The sequence below is a fragment of the Nycticebus coucang genome, chromosome 6 (genome assembly GCF_027406575.1).
Source record: "Nycticebus coucang isolate mNycCou1 chromosome 6, mNycCou1.pri, whole genome shotgun sequence".
In the NCBI taxonomy this organism is placed as follows: Eukaryota; Metazoa; Chordata; class Mammalia; order Primates; family Lorisidae; genus Nycticebus; species Nycticebus coucang.
In genome coordinates, this window is record NC_069785.1 from 112,112,391 (window position 1) to 112,133,368 (window position 20,978).

Here is a 20,978-nt window from a genome sequence, read left to right on the forward strand (position 1 = left end):
GCGCCCTCCCTAACGCCCGGCTATTTTGTTGTTGTTGTTGCAGTTCGGCGGGGCCGGGTTTGAACCCGCCACCCTCGGTATATGAGGCCAGTGCCTTACTGACTGAGCCACAGGCGCCGCCCGATTTGCCTGGTTTTGACATTTCTTATAGATGGAATCAAACAATATATGTCGCCTTTTGTAATACGTTTCTTTCACTTTGATAATGATTCCAAGATTCATCTGTATTGTAGCATTTATTAGTATTTTGTTTCTTTTTATGGTTGAATACTATTCTGTTGTGTACATTCCATATAGGGCTTATCCATTCATCAGCTAATAGACATTTGGGTCATTTCTACTTTTTGTTTATTTTGAATAATACTAGTAGGAACATTCATGTATAAGATTTTTTTGTGAATATGTTTCAATTTCTCTTGGATATAATACAGTTTGTACAATAAATTTAAAAAATTTTCAATTATAGCATGAATATGTTTTATTTTTATTCTTCAAAGCACCAGCATTTATTTTAAATTGGCATTTTTTTTTCAGCGAGTACTGAGCCATCAAGATGATACAGCTTTGCTAAAAGCATATATTGTTGAATGGCGAAAATTCTTTACGCAATGTGATATTTTACCGAAACCTTTTTGTCAACTAGAGATTACTTTAATGGGTAAACAGGGCAGCAATAAAAAATCAAATGTGGAAGACAGTATTGTTCGCAAGGTAAGTTAATTTTTCCCTATTGTTTTCCTCATATTCTTTAGGCAGAAGGTAATTTGAAGTCATTTGACAATAATTTAGATTTTAAGTGGGTTTTTCTACTTCACATTTCAATTCCTTTTCAGCTTTTACTAGAATTTATTGAATAATATTATTTTTCTTTCACATCTCTTTAGCTTCAGTTCTCTTTCATTTTCTTATGTGGTCTTAAGCTGCAGATCTGTGTCTTCAAATGTTACTCTTTTACTTTTTCATTTTTCTTCTTTTCCTAGTTTTATCTTCAATATTTTATTTTCCTATTCTTTTGTTGTACTTTTACTGTAAATTAAACTACTTTTTCCCTCTTATAAAAATTTCTTTTTTTTTTTTTTTTTTGTAGAGACAGTCTCCCTTTATGGCCCTCGGTAGAGTGCCGTGGCCTCACACAGCTCACAGCAACCTCCAACTCCTGGGCTTAAGCAATTCTCTTGCCTCAGCCTCCCGAGCAGCTGGGACTACAGGCGCCCGCTACAACGCCCAGCTATTTTCTGGTTGCAGTTCAGCCGGGGCCGGGTTTGAACCCGCCACCCTCGGTATATGGGGCCGGCGCCCCACCGACTGAGCCACATCTGATAAATTTGTGTTTAATGATGACAAAATTGTTCTCTATTTTATAATCTCCTTTTACGCAGTTCTAGCTTTTATTAATATAAACTCAAATATTTTCACATTTTGTATAGTTTCTAATTATCAGTAAAAGCTTTGTGCCCAGTAACCAGTCATGATTTAATGGAAAGAACTTAGCCTTGAGAGTGAAAGATCCTAGGTTTCCCTTTCAGCTCTTCAGTACTCTTCAAAATCTCTGTCCTCATTATCCATGTATCTTCCTACTTGTGAGATGCAAGTGGAACCATAGATTTGAAAAGTAAAAAATGCCATTCGAACTTTAAACTTACTGTTTGCTGTAATTCAGCTCTTCAGTACTCTTCAAAATCTCTGTCCTCATTATCCATGTATCTTCCTATTTGTGAGATGCAAGTGGAACCATAGATTTGAAAAGTAAAAAATGCCATTCGAACTTTAAACTTACTGTTTGCTGTAATGGTTACAGTAATAAACTCAGGCATTAAAACAGTGTGGCCTAGGCATTGTTACCACATACTAGCCTTAAAATTTGCCCTAATGTTGAGAGGGATATCGTGAATTTAGGTAACCAGTGGTTCTTCAGCAGTAAAATTAACTGCAGTATGGAAAATTTGTGGCCAGGTGTGGTGGCTCATGCTTGTAATCCTAGTGCTCTCAGAGGCCGAGGCAGGTGGATTGCTTGACCTCAGGAGTTCGAGACCAGCCTAAACAAGAGCAAGACTGTGTATCTATTAAAAAATACTGGGCGGCACCTGTGGCTCAAGGACTAGGGCGCCGGCCCCATATACCAGGGGTGGCGGGTTCAAGCCCGGCACTGGCCAAAACTGCAAAAAAAAAAAAAAAAATAGAAAAACTGACTGGGTATTGTGGGAGGCACCTGTACTCAAAAGGCTGAGGCAGGCAGATCACTTTAGCCCAGGAGTTTGAGGTTGCTGTGAGCTATGACACCATGGCATTCTGTCCAGGATAACTGAGTGAGATTTTCTTAAAAAAAAAAAAGAGAGAGAGAGAGAGAGAAATTTGTACCAAACGAAAAAAGTGAAAAATACTTCTAGATGCTATTTAATTTGCATTCCCATACTATTGTCCTCTTTTTGTTCTTCTGTTATTCCTTTAATTTTTACCATTCTTTATTGATTCTTTAATAAAATTCTATTAATTTTTACCATTCTTTATTGATGGGAAGCAGCATCATTTAATGAGTAAGAGTATTGAGCATGGTACCACAGTTGTTGGATTCAAAGCCCATTGTTTGCTACTTAAAAGCTGTGTGAATGTGGGAAAGCTAGCTTTGCTTTCTGTGCCCCAGATCTCCCATATCTAAAGGGGAAATAGCTAGGTGCAGTGGCTCATGCCTGTAATCCCAGCACTTGGGAGGCCAAGATGGGTGGATTGCCTGAGCTCACAGCTTCCAGACCAGCTAAGTCCTCGTCTTAAGACTCTGTCTCAAAAAAAATCCTAAAAAAAGTTAAAATTAAGAATTAAAAAATAAATAAAGGGGAAATAATAATAGTATCTATATAAAGGTTGTGAAGATTAAGTATGTGTGCAAAATACATAGAGCATTCCCAAGTACACAGTGAGTGTTTTAAAACTGTTAACTCTTACTATTATTGCTGCTGCTGTTACTAATACATGTGTATCTCCTATATTTGACCAAATTATTTGGGGCACTAATGTATACTCATCAACGTGTATATGCCATTTCCATCACTGTAATGGAACATCTATAAGCTAGGGTTGCATATTCTTTTTTAAAAATCTGGTGTGAACATTTTCATTGGTTATTTTATCTATCTATATATTTTTTTTTATGTGTCTGCAGAGGTACATGCATGTGAGTATTCCATACACACTAAGACTTCTGAAATTCAGTCTTGGATCTATAGGAGAAGCAACATTTTCCATTTTATAACCACCACCTGAAATTTGTACTATTATTTTGACTGCTTTATACCAAGGAAGCAAGTAAATAAAAAACAGAGCTGGGATTCCAACCCAATTATGTCTCATTCTGAAAAACCATTTTTTACTATTATGTGCTAAAATACACTGCTTCCTTGGAGTATTCACATGAACACAGCCTAAGAATTTGTTTTGCTTTCTTAGTATTTGTACATGGTACTTGGTATATTAATAATTGAAAATCGTAGTCCCAGCTACTTGGGAGGCTGAGGCAAGAGAATTGCTTGGGCCCAGGAGTTGGAGGTTGCTGTGAGCTGTGTGAGGCCACGGCACTCTACCGAGGGCCATAAAGTGAGACTCTGTCTCTACAAAAAAAAAATAAAATAAAATAATTGAAAATCATATTTTGTTCATGTTTTCCTAGCTTATGCTTGATACATGGAATGAGTCAATCTTTTCAAATATAAAGAACAGGCTCCAAGACAGTGCAATGAAACTGGTACATGCTGAAAGATTGGGAGAAGCTTTTGATTCTCAGCTGGTCATTGGAGTAAGAGAATCTTATGGTATGTTCTGAACTTTTATGATTATAATTTCTCATTCATGGAAATTCTATAATTATAGGATAGTACTGTCAGAGTTATGATAGTTAGCATATGAAGTCACATCAACTTTTTGTGCCAGATGTTTTTCTTAAAGAACACATAAATGACATCTATTTTGCTTTAAAGAAATCTGTAAAAATTGATGTTAATGTTAATATTTATTTTGTCCATATACTTCTTGGCTGAAAATCTTTGTAGTGATTTAAGTCAGAGAAATGTAAATTAGAATTTGTAGCTCGTAAAAAGGTTTTATATTTATGTTTTCAAGAAGTATGTTACTTCCATGTGTACTTCTCTCCTAACTTCTTAGCTTCTGACAATAATATTCATATTTATTGCCTCTGATTTAGAATATTGTTCTTCCTCATCTAACTTATCCTCATCCTCTATTTCTTCACCGGGGCCCTTCCTAATTCCCAGACTAGATTATGTCATCTCACTGAGTACTTCATATTACCTTTGCTTCACTGACCTAATACTTTTGTTTAATTGTCTTGTTAACACTGTATCTTTACTGAACACACATTTAGTATATGTGAACACACATATAGTATTTCTTGAATTAATGAAGCTCTAGAGTTAGAATGTCTTTTTCTCTATTACCCACATATTTTTTAGTAAGTCTTTTAGGTTTTTATTAGCAGTGTCCTTGAAAAAAAATTCTTTTTGTTTCCTTGTTCCTGAAATTTATTTATTTTTTTCTTTGAGACAGAATCTCACACTGTCATCCTGGGTAGAGTGCTGTGGCATCATAGCTCACAGCGACCTCAAACTCTTTGGCTTGAGCAATCCTATCACCTCAGCCTACCAAGTAGGTGGGATCAGACACTCACTACAGCATCCGGCTAGTTTTTCTTTTTTCTTTTTTTTTTTTTGTAGAGACAGAGTTTCACTTTACCGCCCTTGGTAGAGTGCCATGATGTCACAGGACTCATAGCAACCTCCAGCTCTTGGTCTTCTGCAATTTTCCTGCCTCAGCCTCGCGAGCAGCTGGGGGCTACAGGTGCCCGCCCCAACGCCCAGCTATTTTTTTGTTGCGGTTCGGCCGGGGCTGGGTTTGAACCCGCCACCCTCGGTATATAGGGACGGCGCCCTACTCACTGAGCCACAGGCACCACCCTCGGCTAGTTTTTCTATTTTTAATGGAGATGGAGTCTTGCTTTTCCTCAAACTGGTCTCTGAACTCCTGAGCTCTACTAATCCACCCTCCTTGGCCTCCCAGAGTGTTAGGATTACAGGCAAGAGCCACCACCCCTGGCCAAAATTTATTCATTGTTATTTGTTTTGTTTTGTTTTGTTTTTGAGACAGAGTCTCAAGCTGTCGCACTGGGTAGAGTGCCATGGCATCATATCTCACAGCAATGTCAAACTCTCGGGCTTAAGCAATTCTCTTGACTCAGGCTCCCAAGTAGCTGGGACTACAGGCACCTGCCACAATGCCCGGCTATTTTTTATTGCAGTTGTCGTTTTTTTTTTTTTTTTTTTCAGCTGGCCCGGGCTCAATTCAAACCCACCACCCTCGGTGTATGTGGCTGGTGCCATAACCACTGTGCTGCAGGTGCTGAGCCTTTGTTTTGTTTTGTTTTGTTTTGTTTTTGAGACAGAGTCTGAAGCTATTGCCCTGGGTAGAGTGCTATGACATCACAGCTCACAGCAAACTCAAACTCTTGGACTTAAGCGATTCTCTTGCCTCAGCCTCCCAAGTAGCTGGGACTGCAGCACCCACCACAATGCCCAGCCATTTTTTGGTTGCAGTTGTCATTGTTGTTTGCCATCTCTACTTCCAGGCTGGGTTCAAACCCTCCACCCTTGGTGTCTGTGGCCAGTGCCCTGACGACTGAGCTTTTATTCATTGTTATTTGGACTGCAACCAATTTAGACCTCTTTAAACTGTATATGTAGACCAGGGGTGTCCACCTTTTTTTTTCCCTCTGCTGCACATTGGAAGAATAAGAGTTGTCTTGAGCCACACATTAAATGTACAAACACTAAGGAAAGCTGGTTAGTACAAAAAAAAGGTCCGTGCATACTTTTCGTGATATCTGTCTTCATAGGTAAGAAAAAAAGTCCTCGCAAAATCAACATGTGGCCTGCTGGGCACAGGTTGAACACCCCTGATTTGAGTAGGCTTCTTATTCCTATCATTTAGTCTATGTACTGTTCATAAGATTAATTTTTAAGTGCTATTAACATTTTTCCTGGTTACCTCTTAAGTGGTACGTTATACTAAATTCCAGTTACTTATTTGAGATTTGAGGCTCTCCACAGCCATTCCTAATTTACTTTTCTACATTATTTTCCATTAACCTTGTAAGGTACTTAGACAACATATTACTATAACTTGTGCTTTTCTGCTTCTGAATATTTTATTTACCTTACTAATTTTTATCTGTGGAAATCCTCGTTTATTCTTTGTGATTCAATTTAAATTAGTATCTTTTATGAATTTTTGGTTGATCATCCAGTTAAAGTCCATCTCTTTCCTGTTCAAAAACAATAATCCATATTATCTATACTACTTATTTGTTACCTTACTGTTTTGTGCTGCTAATTTTTTAAGTTTCTTATGAAGGATTTTGTCTTTTATGGTTATACGTTTTCTTGAGTGTTGTTATGTTATCCTCAATATTTATTTCATTTATTATACTCAAAATACTGATTTAGATCATAATTAGAGTAAAATTTTATTTTCTGTTTTTCAGTTAACCTTTGTTCTAATCCTGAGGATAAGCTTCAAATTTATAGGGACAATTTTGAGAAGGCATACTTGGATTCAACAGAGAGATTTTATAGAACGCAGGCACCCTCGTATTTACAACAAAATGGTGTACAGAATTATATGAAATATGTAAGTCAGAACTTAGTATATGTGATAATTTGAGGTGTTCCCTTCCTTTTCTTAAAATGATCGTTATTTTGCTTCTGGGCAGGCAGATGCTAAATTAAAAGAAGAAGAAAAACGAGCACTACGTTATTTAGAAACAAGACGAGAATGTAACTCTGTTGAAGCAGTAAGTAATTTCTTAATTGTATATTTTATGAGATTATGAGAAGCACAGGAATGGCAAAAACATGACACAAATAACATTATCTTTTGTACAGCATTACTAATTGACTATAGTATTCTGTCCCAATGAGCCAAAGCCCAGCTTCAAGAGGCACCTGATTCAGAATGTTCTTCAGAGATATTGTGCAAGATAAATCTATTTGCCATCCCTACTCTAGACTTTAATATTTAATGTACTTAATTTTTAATCAGTAGTCTCCTTTATTATCTTTTATGTGTCTGCAATTAACCATTTTAGTAATTTTCGTGTTGCAAGTAAAATGTGCTCCTTGTAGATAGAGTTGATTCTCATTTATCACAGCAATTATATTTGATAACGTGGCTATGAATACTGAATTAGTGAATACTGAACTGTTAACTTCTATGGGACATGTCTTGTCCCAGGAAGGTGTTTCAAACTTCATCTTTTCATGAGATAAAATACAGTGTTGTTTTATTTATTTTATGTTTGTTGTTTGTTTTAAGATCCTCATTTAAACAAAAAATAATCAAAAGTAGTAGACATACCAGATATTTTATTTTATATAGAGAACTACACTTATGTGCTTTAGTAAGGAAAGTAAGAATCAAGTTTGGAAAGAGTCTTGGAATCTGTTCAAGTGTAACAAAAGTATTTCCTCCAGTTTCTTTCAGTCTTTGGATCCTAGGAACGAAATGTTCCTAGGCTGTGTAACATTCCAGCTTGCTTGTAGCCTAACATTTTTCACCTATGGTTGGAATTTTAAAAATGTTTTTAAAGTAACATTCCAGCTTACCTGTAGCCTAACATTTTTCACCTATGGTTGGAATTTTAAAAATGTTTTACTTCTTGGGACGGCGCCTGTGGCTTAGTGGGTAGGGCACCAGCCCCATATACCAACGGTGGTGGGTTCAAACCCAGCCCTGGCCAAATTGAAACAAAAAAATAGCCGAGCATTGTGGTGGGCACCTGTAGTCCCAGCTACTCGAGAGGCTGAGGCAAGAGAATCATCTAAGCCAGGATTTGGAGGTTGCTGTGAGCTGTGTGATGCCATGGCATTCTACTTAGGGCGATAAAGTGAGACTCTGTCTCTACAAAAAGAAAAAACAAAAACAAAAACTTTAGCCCTGGCTCAGCGCCTATAGCTCAAGCGGCTAAGGCGCCAATCACATACACTGGAGCTGGCGGGTTTGAATCCAGCTGGGGCCCTCCAAACAACAATGACAACTATAACCAAGAATAGCCAGTGCTGTGGCAGGTGCTGGTAGTCCCAGTGACCTGGGAGGCTGAGGCAAGAGGATCACTTAAGCCCAAGAGTTGGAGGTTGCTGTGAGCAGTGATGCTACGGCACTCAACCGGGGGTGACACCTTGAAATTCTGTCTCAAAAAAAAAAAAAAAAAGTTTTTGCTTCTTACTTTTCTTTGGCTTCTTCTATCTTGAAGGATCGTCATGTTTATTTTATTTCTTATTCAGAAATCATGCTGAGTTGGATCATTTTTTCCTTTGTGGTTTGGGTTTCTTTTTTTGTTTTCTGTTTCATGATTTGCAATACACGTCCTCTTTCAATGGTTAAAATAATTTTGATATTGGCAAAAGAAAGTGGCTAATTTAGTGGTTCTCTATAAAAAAAATTTAAAACCAGATTTTAGCTTCACTCCAAAGACAGGATTTTTTTATAGAAGTTTGCCATGGTCAAAGCCATGTCATGTCTTTGTCACTTCATATAAAGCTACATAATAATGCAGGCCAGGTATGGTGGCTCACACCTGTCATGTCATCACTCAGAAATGTTAATCTTTTGATAATAAAGATCAGAATAGACAAGAGGGGGAATAAGAAGTAGAACGTGTTTGTGATAATTCAAAGAAGGTATTAAAAAAACCAAATGGGGCTATAGGAGTGGGAATAGAAAAGACAAGGGTAAAGGAAAAAAAACTTCTTAGAGGTAGATCATATGAATGGGGCTAGATATCGCAGAGAATCCAGCCAGTGATTTTTGAGAGGTTTCAGTTGAAGACCAGCCTGAGCAAGAGGGAGACCCTGCCTCTACTAAAAGTAGAAAAATTAGCCAGGCATTGTGTCAGTCGCTAATGCAGTTTAGTTACCGAATGCAGTTGCTATATTTGTATAGCAAATTTTGGTTCAGAGGACACATCAAGCACCAGAACTATAGGATTAATTTATAACATTGGGTGTTTAAGGCTTAGCTCAGATGCATTACTTTGTTACATAACCTCACTGAGCTAAGGGGGCCATTATATTCTCTACCTACTACTTATTAAATATTCATTCATTCACAATTTTTGTTTCCACAGGGAAATGATTTGTTAAAAATGAAGTATGGGGCGGCACCTGTGGCTCAAAGCAGTAGAGCGCCGGCCCCATATACCAGAGGTGGTGGGTTCAAACCTGGCCCCGGCAAAAAACTGCAAACAAACAAAAAAAAAGTATGGTGTGATGGAAAGAACAATAAACTAAGAGATTACTAAGTCTTGGATTTTAATGTAATATGAACAAGATATGATGAGTATTATATGAATAGTTAGGAAAAAAATCACTTTCAATATACCCAAAAACAATCAGAACATACCTCCTAAAATTCTCTCTTAGAAGAATTATTAGTCATCACAGCATGCTATGATGTATCTTAATGCTTTATTGATATTAATCTCAGTCTGAACTTACCTATTAGGTATTCTCATTAATGGAGGATAATAAGGTAAAGAGAACATATTTACTATTATAGTCTCTTCATATAAAGCTACATAATAATGCAGGCCAGGTATGGTGGCTCACACCTGTCATTCTAGCACTCTGGGAGGCCAAGGTGGATGGATTGCTTGAGCTTAGGAGTTTGAGACCAGTCTGAGCAAGAGCAAGAACCTATCTCTAAAAATAGCTGGGCATTATGGTGGGCACCTGTAGTCCCAGCTACTCAAGATGCTGAGGTAAGAAACATTACTTGAGCCCAAGAGTTTGAGGTTGGCTGTGAGCTATGACGTTAAGGCACTCTAACAAGGGTGACTGTGTCTCAAAAAAAAAAAAAACTGCATAATAACTGTACACCAGAATTTAAGACTAAAGTATGTAAATTTTTGGCAGTTAGGGTTTTTCTCTGAAAATTAGCAAATTGTGGTTTATTATTTACATTGTTTGAATTTAGTTTATATAAATCAGTTCTATAAATTTGATTAATTTTCAATATACTAAATGAAAGCAAGGGGCGGCGCCTGTGGCTCAAAGGGGTGGGGCGCCAGCCCCAAATGCCCGAGGTGGCGGGTTCAGGCCCAGCCCCGGCCAGAAACTGAAAAAAAAAAAAAGAAAGAAAGCAAGTTGCTGGAATTATATTCAATATAAAGAGCAAATTGTACCTATATGGTACCCAGTTATGAGGCCAACCCTAATAAAGTCCAGGTGTACATTTCAAGTAATAGTCATATAGTATTTGGTCAATTTCTAAATTCTTTCATTGTTTCGTAAGTTTTATTTCATTCTCTTGAGTATTCCAAACATCTAATTACATCATCTGGAAATAATAACACTTTCTTCATCCTTTCAAACAGTCATACCTCCTATTTCCTTCATTGAACTAATTCACTAGTGCTTAGCTTTAGAAAAGTGTGAAATAATATTGAGGATCCTGGGCAGCGCCTGTGGCTCAGTGAGTGGAACACTGGCCCCATATACTGAGGGTGGTGGGTTCAAATCCGGCCCCGGCCAAACTGCAACAAAAAATAGCTGGGCATTGTGGGTGCCTGTAGTCCCAGCTACTCAGGAGGCTGAGGCAAGAGAATTGCCTAAGACCAGGAGCTGGAGGTTGCCGTGAGCTGTGATGCCACTGCATTCTACTGAGGGTGTCAAATTGAGACTCTGTCTCTTAAAAAAAAAAAAAAAATACTGAGGATCCTTGTCTTCTTCCTTTCTTTAATGAGAATGCTTCTTCAGGGGTCCTCAAACTACGGTCCACGGGCCACATGCAGTAGTGTGACTGTATTTGTTCCCATTTTGTTTTTTTACTTCAAAATAAGATATGTGCAGTGTGCATAGGAATTTGTTCATAGTTTTTTTTTTAAACTGTAGTCCTGCCCTCCAATGTCTGAGGGACAGCGAACTGGCCCCCTGTTTAAAAAGTTTGAAGACCAAACATAATGTTGGTTTTGGCATAATGTACAGTCCACATTTTACTATGTTAAGAAGGTACTCAATTATTATTTTAACAAAACTTATATTAGAAATCTATATGCTTTAGTCTTTCTCTTTTTTTTTGAGACAGACTCTCACTTTGTCACCCTCAGTAAGAGTGCTGTGGCTTCGCAGCTCACAGCTCACTGCAACCTCAAACTCAATTCTCTTGCTTAAGCCTCCCAAGTAGCTGGGACTACAGGCGTCCGCCACAATGCCTGGCTATTTTTAGAGATGGGGTCTTACTCTGGCTCAAGCTAGTCTCAAACTTGTTAGCTCAGGCAATCCATGCACTTGGCCCTCCCAAGTTCTGGTTGAATTGCATAATTGTGGGTAAGAAATTGTAGAGAGAATTTGGAGCTCTGTGCATTATTTTCTCTGAAGGATAATTCCCTTTTTTTTTTTTTTTTTTGTTATTGTTGGGGATTCATTGAGGGTACAATAAGCCAGGTTACACTGATTGCAATTGTTCGGTAAAGTCCCTCTTGCAATCATGTCTTGCCCCCATAAAGTGTGACACACACCAAGGCCCCCCCCATTCCTCTTTCTGCTTCCCCCCACCATAACCTTAATTGTCATTAATTGTCCTCATATCAAAATTGAGTACATAGGATTCATGCTTCTCCATTCTTGTGATGCTTTACTAAGTATATAAAGAATTTTTAAAAATCAAGAACAAGGGCAGTGCCTGTGGTTCAGTTAGTCGGGCGCCAGCCCCATATACTGAGGGTGGTGGGTTCAAACCCAGCCCCGGCCAAACTGCAACAAAAATATAGCTGGGCATTGTGGCGGGCACCTGTACTCCCAGCTACTCAGGAGGCTGAGGCAAGATGATCGCCTAAGCCCAGCAGTTGGAGGTTGCTGTGAGCTCTGATGCCACGGCACTCTACCGAGAGTGATAAAGTGAAACTCTGTCTCAAAAAAATAAAAAAATAAAAAATCAAGAACAAAGGATAAAAGCCTGAGAGAAATAATGGGGCAAAGATGCAAACAGTTCACACAAAAATATACCTAGTAATGGTTTTTGAAAACATGATAATTTATTCTTAGAGAATTCTACCTTATACATGCGTAACTCTAAAGGGAAAATAGATAATCACTGTTAGGCAATATACAGTAATAATTGTTGAAGATATTCCTCCACTAGTGGATACTAAAATTAATGGCCAAAAGTTTGAAATATAATAGAATATTTATAGTTTCAAAGTCTTCCCTTACTTATCTTTGTAAGTGAGATACTTACTAGAGGGGAAATAGTAATGTTACATATAGAAACCCAGATGACACCATCTTAAACAAGTAATCAGGATTAACATAAACAGTATAGACTTACTGACATATGTGTCCCTCATGTTGATGAATTGAAAATAATACAATATCATTTCTGTGTTCTTGCAAGAATGCATAATCTTTCTCTAATCTTGAGAAAAGATTGGACAGTCCCAGATAGAAGGAGTATCTACAGAATAACTGACAAGTATTTGTTAAAAGTATCAAGATCATAACAGACTGAAAAAAGGTTGAAGGAACTGTTGCAGGTTGGAAAAGACTGGAAGTAATGATTAAGTGCAGTGTGGGCTTTTGAGTAGGATCCTGGAATAGGAGAAGGACATTAGTGAAAAAACTAGTGAATTTTGAGTAAAGTCTATAGTTAATTAATTGAATTGTACCAATACTGTTTTCCTGGTTTTGATAGTTGTACTATAATTACATTAAGATGTTAATGTTGGGAGAAATGGGGTGTTATTTTTGCAACTTTTCCCTAATCATTAATCAAAATTAAGAAGTTGAAAAATAAGGCAGTAGAACCTCTATAAGTTGACCACCCAAGGGACAGTAACAAACTGCCAATATATGGAGGTGGTCAGCATAAGGAACTAGGCCTGCTGTACTGAGACGTACATGGGGCACATGTTTGGGTACAAAAATTAGGTCAACTTGAGGAAGTAGTCAATGTAGGGAGGTGGTCAGCAATGGAGGTTCTACTTTATTATGAAGAATGTGTTTTTTTAAATTTGAGAGACATCAGGGCGGCGCCTGTGGCTCAGTCGGTAGGGCGCCGGCCCCATATACTGAGGGTGATGGGTTCAAACCCGGCCCCGGCCAAACTGCAACCAAAAAATAGCCGGGCGTTGTGGCGAGCGCCTGTAGTCCCAGCTACTCGGGAGGCTGAGGCAAGAGAATCGCTTAAGCCCAGGAGTTGGAGGTTGCTGTGAGCTGTGTGAGGCCACGGCACTCTACCGAGGGCCATAAAGTGAGACTCTGTCTCTATTTAAAAAAAGAAAAAAAAAAATTTGGGAGACATCAATGAAAATGATCATATGGTGTTTTTCTCCATTAAACTAATGCATTACATCACACGAACAGAGTCTCTAACATTAAACCAGAAAAGATTAGACAATCTCAGATAGGATTGAACATGAAGTCCTGTTTTTAATGGATAAATATTTATACCCCAAAGGTATTTTGACATACTTTTTTTTTTGTTGTTGGAGACAGAGCCTCAAGCTGTTGCCCTGAGTAGAGTGCCATGGCATCACAGCTCACTGCAACCTCCAACTCCTAGGCTCAAGTGATTCTCTTGCCTCCGCCTCCTAAGTAGCTAGGACTACAGGCGCCTGCCACAATGCCCGGCTGTTTTTTGGTTGCAGCCAGCATTGTTGTTTGGCGGGCCCAGGCTGGATTTGAACCCTCCAGCTCGGATGTATGTGGCTGGTGCCTTAGCTGCTTGAGCCACAGGTGCCAAGCCTTTTCTTTTTATTTTGAGACAGAGTCTCAGTTCGTGCCTTTGGTAGAGTGCCGTGGTGTCATAGCTCATAGCAACCTCAAACTCTGGGCTCCAGCAATTCTCTTGCCTTAGCCTCCCAAGTAGCTAGGACTACAGGCCCCCGCCACAGCACCCGTCTATTTTTAGAGACGGGGATCTTGCTCTTGCTCAGACTGGTCTCAAACCCATGAGTTTAGGCAATCCACCCACCTTGGCCTCACAAAGTGCTAGGATTACAGGCGTGAACCATTGTGCCCAGCTCTGACATATCAATAAAAGATTTTTCTCACACAGTTTTTATTATATAAAATGTTTACATGTTTAGTTTATTATGTAATCAAGATAATATTTTTAGGATCATTTGATAGATTTACTCAACTTTTATTTGAATATGCTTTTAGTTAGTATAGCAGAAATAAATTCATGGAAAGCTAGTAACATGCCAATAAGCAAAAGGTGGGTAAATAAACCATTTTTCTCTTTATAAAGCCTAGACTATGTATTGGAAAGTTATGGAAATTAGTCTGAAAATGCAAGAAGTAGATTTCTGTCTCATTGTGAATGACATTTAAATCCTAGGTTAATACTTTTGAGTTGGAATCTCTAAGCCAGAGCTTTTCAGTGAGTGTAGTTATCTATCTCCAGGGATCATTATAGGAATTTGGAGAAGCACTTTTTGTTTGTTATAATGATTAGACATTTAGTGGCTAGGAATCCACGAATGAGATGTCTTTTCGTTTTTTGGTCCATTCAGGCATTTTATTTTTCAGTATGTATTACATCCCTAGAAAGAGAATCCCGGGATTTTCCCTCCTGTGTGTTTTCTTCTTGCTTCTTCATGGTCCATGATGCCAGCTGAAGTCGTCAGTACAGTGAAACCAGACGGGCAAGATGGAGCAGATTGTTCTGCCATTTTTCTAGATCTTTGAGTTGCTCATCAAACCTGGCGCTGATCACTCCACACTTGTTTAAGCTGCCTGTGAGGTTCACAACACTTTTCTTTTTTTTTTTTTTTTACATTTTCTTTTTTTTTGGCCGGGGCTGGGTTTGAACCCGCCACCTCTGGCATATGGGACCGGCGCCCTACCCGCTGAGCCACAGGCGCCGCCCACAACACTTTTCTTTTCTTTTTTTTTTTTTTTTTTTTTTTTTTGTAGAGACAGAGTCTCACTGTACCGCCCTCGGGTAGAGTGCCGTGGCGTCACACGGCTCACAGCAACCTCTAACTCTTGGGCTTACGCGATTCTCTTGCCTCAGCCTATTCTGTTGTGATTTCAAATTTGCCAATGTAAAGATGCTTCATCATCATCTTGGAAACCAGACAATGACTTTGGAGCACACCCTTATGAGAACCTGGCTTTTGCTTCTCTTTTAGGCAGTGTTGATGCTCTTAAAAGCATCAACCAGGACACTCTTGCTCACCATTATGGTGGCACGGAAAGATGGCGGAAAGACCAGGCATGAGATGTCATATAGTGCACAAATTGTCCCATGTAAATAAGAATTATCTCAAATCCAAGATCATTTTAGCCTGGCCCACCGGCCACCTATAAAGTGAAATATTATTTATAGTTTTTTAAAACTAGAACTTAAAATTTACTTATAAACCAAAAAAAAATTGGATGATACGAATGTATGAAACATTTCCCAGGAATAGTGTTATTGTATCCATTGAGGAAAGACAGTACCTTGTTTGGGCTCTTAAAATTTTTTCATTATTAGAAACTTAGGTCACCTAGGGTGATACTGTAATCGTATTGGGTCACAGTGAATTCACACTGAGCTGCATTTGTAGTTTGCACATTCCTGCTGGTGTTACATATAGGGATGTGTACCTGACTGTGTTATCTCTTTTAACTTAGTGTAGCCAGTCTTTTACAGGTTGAAATACATGTTGACTTACTATAAAGTACTTTTCCTTTTATTTCTACTGTGTGTTTAATAATTAGAGAATTATATGGATGTTTCTGAAATGATAATGTAAGTAACTTCATTCAGGATTTGCTATAAAAGTGAGTATTGAGTCTGATAGGGTTGAGAACCAGTGATCTGGTGATGAAGAGTCTTTAAAGGTTTATGACTAGGGCATCGAAGGTGCATTTTTAAAAGATTCATCCATCATGGAGCAAATGGCAGGGTTTGAAGAGAAAAGAGACTTGGTTTTGGCTGTCCTGAATGCTGTGACAGGGTTTTGACCGGTACATGATGACAAAGGAATGAGAAGGAAGGAAGGTATAAGAGGCTTCTTGAAGACAGAATGAATAGGGTGGGAGGGTGATTTAAAGATGTGAGCCTGGGTTTTGGGGAGAATTTGAGTAGAGTCAGATGGGGACTGATTTGGGGATACTCGCCAATTTTAGAAGAATAAGAATTAGGAATAGAGTTTGTATAATAATAATTAGCCTACATTTGCAGTACTTTTTGAAAAATAATGAAAAGTTATTGTCTTCTGAATGGCATGTGTAACAATGAGTTACAGCAGTGGTTCTCAACCTTCCTAATGCTGTGACCCTTTAATACAGTTCCTCATGTTCTGGTGACCCCCAACTGTAAAATTATTTCCGTTGCTACTTCGTAACTGTAATTTTGCTACTGTTATGAATCGTAATGTAAATATCTGATATGCAGGATGGTCTTAGGCGACTCCTGTGAAAGGGTCATTTGACCCCCAAAGGAGTCACGACCCACAGGTTGAGAACTGCTGAGTTACAGGTTTGATTCAAACTATTGCTTTTTTTACTGAACTGCATTACTTCAAGTATGATATTCCATGAGGAGGTAGATAAAAATTATGTTAAGATTTCTTAGGTTTTGGTCTTTTTTCACCTTTTTTGATGAATATGCCTTTGATGTATTAGAGGGTAGGATTCTATAGCTAGAAATTATAGTACTCTAGTTCTTCATTAAACCATTGTGTCCTGTATGTATCACATCACTCAGAAAATGTCCCCACCATGAAGCAGAGGGGATATAATATGAGCATAGCAAGATCTTTGTTCTTGTAGAACTAAGGTTCTCATGGAGGTAAACAGAAAAAGGCACACAAATAAACAGATGAAAAGTGATTCTTTATAAAATAAGAGTAATTCTGAGAAGTGAAGTGGTGGTGGGTGGTGATGATAATGCTGCTGCTGCTGCTGTATTTATTTTGTGGAATGTAGACAGAGAAGGTCTCTTTGAGGGAGTAATATTGGAGTTAAGACCTGAACAATGGAGAATTAGCCTTATGAAGGTCTGAGATAAAAGCAATTAAGGCAGTGGGTGAAGAGTGATTGATTGTAAAGGGTTTGAAGCAGGGATGAGCTTCATATATTTTAGGAACAGAGAAAGGTTAGTGTGGCCAGAGCATAGTGAATGGAGGAAGTGAGTGATGCAAAATAAGGATAGATGAGAAAGCAGGAGCTTAATGCAGTGGGAAGGTATTGAAGAGTTTTAAGCAAGGAACCAATCTGATTTTCATATCACAAAATAGCATTTGGGCTGCAGTGTGGTATTGGGACTAATAATCTAGGTAAGACATGATGGTGGCAGTGGCAATGGGTATTAAGTGGGTGAACTCAGGATGTGTTTGAGAGGTACAACCTGTACGTAGGTGTTGTTATTCCTATTTTACAAATGAGGAAACAAATTCAGAAATGTGCAGGCAGTTTCCTTGAATCAACAACTAGGAAATAGTGAAGCTGGGCTTCAATTTAATTAAGTCTTATTCTAGATCCTGATTTTGTAAGGATACTGTTAAACACTTTAAATATCAGCTTGGTGCCCGTAGCTCAGTGAGTAGGGACCTGCCACATACACCAAGGCTGGCAGGTTTGAGCCCAGCCTGGACCTGCTAAACAATGACAACTGCAACAAAAAATAGCCAGGCATTGTGGCAAGCACTTATAATCCCAGCTACTTGGGAGGCTGAGGCAAGAGAATCGCTTAAGCCCAGGAGTTGGAGGTTGCTATGAGCTGTGATGCTATGGCACTCTACCGAGGGTGACATAGTGAGACTCTGTCTTAAAAAAAAAAAAACACACACACACACTTTAGAGTACATAAAAAGGAGACGAATTGTTTGGTAAATGATTTGGGTATGTGTATTGTACATATATGTATGTAATTAGCACTCTTGGTTGCAAGGGACAGGAACCCATCTCAAACAAAAAAGGTGGATCTGCTGGTTTGTATAAAATCCACCATGGACAGCACTAGGGTAAAAGGAGGAAATCTGGATTCAGAAATTTGGAACTCTGCCAAGGCTTTGTAGGTGTGTATTTTTTCTGCTGATCTGCTTTACTATCTCTTAAAACTGATAGGCTTTTTGTTGACGTTGAGACCATGAAAGCTGCCAGCCTATTTTTTCAGTTTGTGACCTGAGAGGGACTAACAGTCTTCCCTCCCTGGTTTTAGTTAGCCTAGTTAGAACCCAAGTTGAGTCAAGTGCCCAAGCTTGGATCAGTTGCTGTGTGTGGTGTGTGTCTTGAAACGTGTTTCAGGCTCAGCACCTGTAGCTCAAGTGGCTAAAGCACCAGCCACATACACCAGATCTGACGGGTTCGAATTCAGCTCGGGCCTGCCAACAACAATGGCAGCTACAACCAAAAAAAAAAAAATAGCCGGGCATTGTGGCAGACACCTGTAGTCCTAGCTACTTGGGAAGCTGAGACAAGAGAATCGCTTAAGCCCAGGAGTCAGAGGTTTCTGTGAGCTGTGATGCCACAGCACTTTACCCAGGGCAACAGCTTGAGGCTGTGTCTCAAAAAAAAAAGAAACATGTCAGCATGCTTGAGTAGCAGTGTATATGTGTTTATAATACGTATAATAAGATAATACTTGACTTATCCAGAGGACAACCCTTTTAGTAATTTTAGCTATTTGCAGTTCAGTGGAGAATCTAAAAAGTAAATTAGTTCAAGGTTCAGAGCAGCTAAGTATTGCATATAGATGTCTGATGTCCTGCTTTTACTCATTTACTTATAAGAGAGCCATTAGGACCTACTCTGATCCCGTTTTACAGACGTTCTAATAAGCTTGATTGTATTCAGCAGTCCCATAGCAGTTGAGCAGCAGTGTTATCAGTAAAGCAAGGGGAGCAGCTGCAGAGTTATGCTGTGGAACAGGCATACTGACAGCAAAAATGGCACAACCGTAAGGAAAGAGGGGAAAAAAATGAAGCCTAACTGATTAAAATTTGTCTGTAGCTCTTAGTGTTTAGGTGATAGTTCTCCATGCTTTGGTATTTCCTGAGAGCATTCAATTAGAATTTATTACATACCCAGAGTGTGTTAGGCTTTTTACTAGTTGGGGATAATAAAATAGACCTGATCCCTTTCCTCAGGGTGACACTAAACAAAGTAGATTGTTTATACAACAGAGTAATGGAAGAGTGAATGGGTGGTGTAAATCTTGATCTTTGAGCAGGATACTAATAGGGAAGCAGTGTATTTTAGTTGTTAGGGGCACAACGTGTGTTAGACTTAGATGTAGATTTTAGGCCGAGCATTATGGCTCATACCTGTAATCCTAGCACTCTGCGATCCCAAGGCGGGTGGATTGCTTGAGCTCACGAGTTCAAAACCAGCCTGAGCAAGAGTGAGATTCTGTCTCTACTAAAAATGAAAAACTGAGGCAAGAAGATCACTTGAGCCCAAAAGTTAGAGGTTGCTGTGAGCTATGATGCCACAGCACTCTACCAAGGGCAACAAAGTGAGACTCTGTCTCAAAAAAAAAAAAATAGATAGGGATTTTATTTCCACTATTGTTTTAGCAGGTACTATACTTTGGCACTGTAAGATGGAATAATGCCCATATGTGTTGTCAGAATTAAATGAAGTATGATAACATTTAAGCACTGTCCCTGGCACAGTAGCTTTACTATTGGGGCTCTGGTTTGGAGAATATTGCTTATCAGTTCTACGAAAAATAGAAACTTATCATATGTGCAAAACTGATTAAAAATACTGAACAAGCAACTAGATCAGAAGTTATGAATTATTAATATTAAAATAAGTACCTCAGTATTTTGTATGTGAAGAATGGTATTCAAAAAGTCGAGGTGTGTCCAGACTCTTCATTGCTCTCTATAAAGAGTTACTCATTTAATTGGTTTTAAAATGAAGCATGTGCCACTAGTTGTAATGGTAGAAAAGTAGTTTTGAGGAGAACTTACCACACATTGAATAAATTCTTGAATATATTACAGATACAGATATGGTTAAGGTCCTGATAATGATGAAGTATAATCGTAAGTGGAAAAACCGTAGGATAATTTTTAATTCAACTCCCATAGTTGAGGCAAAGAAAATTATTACTTTTACAGAGTTATATGGCTAATGAAAATCTGAACTATTCTTGTTGCTTTTACTAAATTTCAGTGCAGTAGAATTAATTGTGCAAAGTGAATGCCAGTAAAATAAGAATCTGCCACATCCCTTAGCCTGCCTGTCTCCCCCTTCATCTTCACAGACTTCTGAATTCATTCATTCAACAAACACTTACTGAGTGCCTGCTGTGTTTTATGGCAAGCATTGTCTTGAAGAGTTGATAGTCTTGCTGTAGAGGAGGGTAAAACATCAAGCACATTGATAGTTAAAGTGTTTCACCTTGCAGACGTCTGGGGAGAGATTGCTATGGATTTAGAAGTTGTGCTCATCTCAGGCAAACAAATGCAGGAGTTGATGGCATATGGCAAAAAGGTTTTTTCTTCACGGAAGCTAGCAAAAGGAGACAGGGAGTACAAGGTGAGAGAGATGGTTTATCACTGTCCTTTCTATTCAAGACGTATTTTCAAATAGCAGGTATATACTTAGAATCAACTATGTATGTAGTACTTTGGTAAACGATGGGGAAGAAATACAAAAGAAAAATAACATGGTTTCTGTCCTCAAGGACTGACCCTCTTATTAGGACAAAACTCACTTGAAACAAGGAGAGAATTCTAGCAATCTCCCTTTCCTTTTTTTTGCCTAGGCAATGTGGTTTTCTGAAGGATTTTTCAATACACAGGCATCTATACCATAATTATTCTCTTTGTCATTTTTTAAAACCTTTATTATTAAGGTTTTCAAATAGTTACACAACCAGAGAAAATATTATGGTATCATGAACCCTCCTAACCAGCCTCCAAATTCAACAATCATCATTTTGCAGTACTCGTTTGTTTTTTTTTTCCTTTT

General features: G+C 38.5%; 1 protein-coding gene across 2 annotated transcripts in view; it reads left to right on the forward strand.

Moving 5' to 3' along the window:
• The window catches only part of CUL5 (cullin 5), a 132,783-nt gene that overhangs the window by 72,058 nt on the left and 39,747 nt on the right, over positions 1-20,978 (forward strand). For both annotated transcript variants that reach the window (XM_053593822.1, XM_053593823.1), the window contains 4 exons: positions 535-711; positions 3,662-3,803; positions 6,545-6,690; positions 6,773-6,853. In XM_053593822.1, the coding sequence (XP_053449797.1) occupies positions 535-711; positions 3,662-3,803; positions 6,545-6,690; positions 6,773-6,853 (546 nt within the window). The remainder of the gene's footprint in view (positions 1-534; positions 712-3,661; positions 3,804-6,544; positions 6,691-6,772; positions 6,854-20,978) is intronic.